The 4,121-nt window shown below is 20.9% G+C and overlaps 1 protein-coding gene across 1 annotated transcript in view; it reads left to right on the top strand.

The window, feature by feature from the left end:
* The window catches only part of LOC102673523 (ubiquitin carboxyl-terminal hydrolase 45), a 7,107-nt gene that overhangs the window by 839 nt on the left and 2,147 nt on the right, over window positions 1-4,121 (top strand). Inside the window, exons 3-12 of the mRNA XM_031511670.1 lie at window positions 74-207; window positions 299-489; window positions 690-849; window positions 1,020-1,187; window positions 1,371-1,592; window positions 1,835-2,097; window positions 2,455-2,651; window positions 2,804-3,050; window positions 3,136-3,462; window positions 3,909-4,117. Coding sequence (XP_031367530.1) covers window positions 74-207; window positions 299-489; window positions 690-849; window positions 1,020-1,187; window positions 1,371-1,592; window positions 1,835-2,097; window positions 2,455-2,651; window positions 2,804-3,050; window positions 3,136-3,462; window positions 3,909-4,117 — 2,118 coding nt within the window. The remainder of the gene's footprint in view (window positions 1-73; window positions 208-298; window positions 490-689; window positions 850-1,019; window positions 1,188-1,370; window positions 1,593-1,834; window positions 2,098-2,454; window positions 2,652-2,803; window positions 3,051-3,135; window positions 3,463-3,908; window positions 4,118-4,121) is intronic.

The raw sequence follows: 4,121 nt of genomic DNA, 5'->3' as shown, positions 1-4,121 counted from the left end.
TTTATTAAATTATTGATTTCTTTTTTATAATATTTATATTATAAGTGAAGATTATAAATGTTATTATTTATAGGTATTAAATGTCCTCATATTCCTAAGGCAGTGAATTTTAATAAAATTAAGAAATGTATTAATAAAATGGGAATTAGTATAGAATGTTCAATATGTAAAAAATGTAAGAATAATTCATCAAAAACTAATGAAAAGGTATAAATTCAAATAATTAAAATAAATTAGATTTTTAACTTAATTAAAAAGAATATTAAAAAGAAATATTATTCAGACAAAAATATTTTAGGAATGTGTAATGAATTCAGCAATATTAATTTGTTTACAATGTGGACATCAAGGTTGTGGAAGAGAAGAATGTGGACATGCTTTAGAACATTATAAAAAACCACATAGTGATTGTCACGTTATGGTTGTTGAGAGTCTTTATTGGAGTGTTTGGTGTTTTCAATGTGAAACAAAAGTTAATATTGGATGTAGGTACGTATATGTATGGATTTAAATTTTAAATTATATTTAAATATATAAAATACAAAATACAAAAAATAAAAATTGATATGAATAAATATGAAACTTTGTATCCTATAATTTTTGTAATGATTATTACAAAAATTAATCTAATGATATTATAAAGATTCTGATTACAAAAATCAAATTAAATAATAATTTATAATTTTTAGAAAGAAACTCCAAGAAACAGTGGAATTTATAAAAAGATCTACCACTTCTATTATTTCATCACAAACTAAAATGTCAGTATCTCAATATCAAAAAGAAACTAGAACTGATACAGATAAGCTAGAAAAAGAAAAAAATTTACATAATTTACCTAAAGTAGGGGTATGTTCAGTGATAATTACTTACTTTTTTAATGAATTTATATATTTTTATATATTTATATATTTTTTAATGAATTTATATGAAATAAATTAAATAGCTTTAAAATATAATATGTTAATAAATATAAAAGAAATTAATATAAGTAATTAAAATATCCAAATTTATTTTAGGGTTTAATGAATTTAGGAAATACTTGTTTTTTTAATGCAGTTTTACAATGTTTGGCACAAACACCTTTCTTAGTAAAAGTTCTTGATGATTTGCGTCTTCCAGGACAAAAATTCATTTTACCAGGTGGCAAACATAAACTTTCTAATAACTCTGAAGAAATTGATTTAGTAAGTTAATTTTAAAAATATATATTATATATTATATATTATATAAAAAATAATTTTTATATTATATTATATCAATTAAATTATTTAAAACTATAAAAATAAATAAATAATATTTCATTATAAATTTTTAATTATATAGATAATTATATGATATGTATTTAAATTTAAATTTTATTATTATAGCCACCTATAGAAGGTACTTTGGAAGGTTGGGGTAGTTTTACCTCAATTTTATGCAAGACGCTTACGGAAATGCAAAACACCGATGGTCGTCAATCTTATCGTCCATCAGAATTATTAAATTCATTTAAAAAAAAAACAATGCAATGTATGGATGGAGGACAACATGATTCGCATGAACTTCTTAGACATCTTCTGGAAATAGTACGAAACGAGGATCTCAGAGTAAATATACTTATTTTATTTAATTTTATATATAATATTTTTAGTTTTATGACATACATATGTATTAATATTTTATTAATATTTATATATATCATTATATCTTTATAAATATCATTTATTTATATTTATAATTTATAAAATTTAATATCTTATTAAAATTTAATATCTTTGTTTTAATCATTAATCAATTCAATAATGATCATTATTAGTAATATTTATTAATAAACACGAAAATTTTTTAGAGATATCAAAGTATAATTTTGAAACAAGTTGGTTTGAATGAGAAAACTAATCCTGAAGGAGTAGAAGAGAGCCTTAAATCTCGCGTAAAATTTTATGGAAATCAGGCCAATTCAAGACTACTTGGAGCAGAACTTGTTTTTCGTGGAGTTTTAGTTTCCACATTAGAATGTCTTGATTGTCATCATACTTCACAAAATACAGAACCCTTCTTAGATCTCAGTTTGCCAGTTATGGCAGATAAACCACAACCACCAGTTTTAAAGTAAGAATCATTCTTGAAATATGAGAGAACAAAAAAGACATGAATATTTCATTTAATTTTATTATTTATGTCATATAATTTTATTTATAAAATATTTTATATATACTTTTAAAAATTGAACTTCAAAAATTATATTTTATATTTTATAATATTCATTATAATTATAAAAAATAAATTTTTATTGATATTGTTAGGGATATTCACTTAAGCATGTTAATATGTTAATAAATCAATATAGAATTTATTTTTATTATCAAATAATCAAAATGAATTTATGTAATATTTAGATAAAATACTAATTAATGAAATAATAATATTTCTAACTGAATAATTTTATTACACATATATTTATTTAAGAAGGAAGAACAATGGATTTGAAGATACATTTGATATAATGGGAAATAATATTTCACATGTACCTTCGAAACATCAATTAAAAAAAGAAAAAAAAGCTGCTCGAAAGAACCGAAAAAGTAAAAAACAAGAAATTCGTCAAGATGATAATTTCATATCTAATAAGAATAACATTGCTGAAGAAAATAATCTTAAATCTGGTAAGTTGCTTAAAGATTGCTAAAAACATTATTTTGAATTATTTTTTGGAAATTATTAATTCATATTATTAATTCAAATATTTTATAAAAAGAATAGAACATTCAATAGAACGTTTATTTATAATTAATAAAGATGTTTATTTTTTTTATAGAAGAAAGTGATGCAGATGTAGAAGATAATGCAGAAATAGAAGGCTTGCTTCCAGAAGTTGGTGAATCAGGCTATAGTTCAGAAAAACAATCTACTTTAGCAAGTCCTGCTTCTCCATCGACTGATACAATGAAAACAAATGAAACCATAAGTGAAGTACCATTAGATAATTACTTACAACTTAATACTAAAGATAATATTTCTTTAGTACAACTTTTGAATCGTTTTGATACGAATTCATTGCCCAGGTATTATTAATTATTATTAATATAATATAATAGAATAAATTGATTTTATTAAATAAAATTATTAATTTAATAATTTTTTTTATAGTCCGAATTCAGCAAATGCATGTACAACAAATTTATCACAAACAAAAGGTTTAGATACATTAGACAGTTCTGAAAGTTTTGAAAATGAAAGTGGAATTCAAACTGGATTTTCTTTGTCTACTTCTTTAGCAATGACCTCAGATTTAACAAGTCCAGATATTCCTTCGATTAATTTCAATTCGGTTATATCAAAAGAGAATACAAGTTCTACAATTATTTTAGCAAATGTTGATAAAAGTGTAGAAAATACTAAATTGTCAACATTTAGCCTCGATTTAACGGAATCTGTTAATCATATCGATCAAGAAGAATCTACTTATAATCAATGGTATCATTAAAATTTATTATTTTTCAATTTTTAATATTTTTAATATTTAAATAATATTAATATTTAATATTTTTAATATTTAAATAGTTCTTACTTTTATGAGATGATTTTAAATGAAAAATAAAATATTTTTAATTTATTTTTTATGTTATATATTTTTATATTATATATTTTTAATTAAATTTAATTTAAAAAAGTCTGACAAAAATACAAAATATTTCGTTATATATACATACATATATATATATATTTATTTATTTATTTATTTATTTATTATATACTATTAACATATAATCTGACATATGCATATTATAATTTATTATATTATATTATTTTTTTTTTTATTTTAAAAAATTATTATATTTTAGTGTACAAACTTAATATATTTTTAAATATAATTATAAAATATATAATTTAACGATTTAATGCATTTATTTTGATAATAGGAAAACAAGAAGAAAAATAGAAGACTATTCAAATGACATTAGTAATGGAATCAATAACATCACTTCTGGAATTTCAAAAATAGGTATTGGTGGCAGTCTTCAACAGCCACCTACTAGATATCTAACTAAGGAAGGAGAATGCTCAATACAATCATGTTTAAATCAATTTACAGCTCTAGAATTGATGAGTGGTAGCAACAAAGTCAGTTGTGA

This window comes from Apis dorsata, unplaced genomic scaffold, assembly GCF_000469605.1.
Source record: "Apis dorsata unplaced genomic scaffold, Apis dorsata 1.3 scaffold_341, whole genome shotgun sequence".
NCBI lineage: Eukaryota > Metazoa > Arthropoda > Insecta > Hymenoptera > Apidae > Apis > Apis dorsata.
Note: the sequence above shows the minus strand (reverse complement) of the source record. Positions and strands in the feature narration are given on the sequence as shown.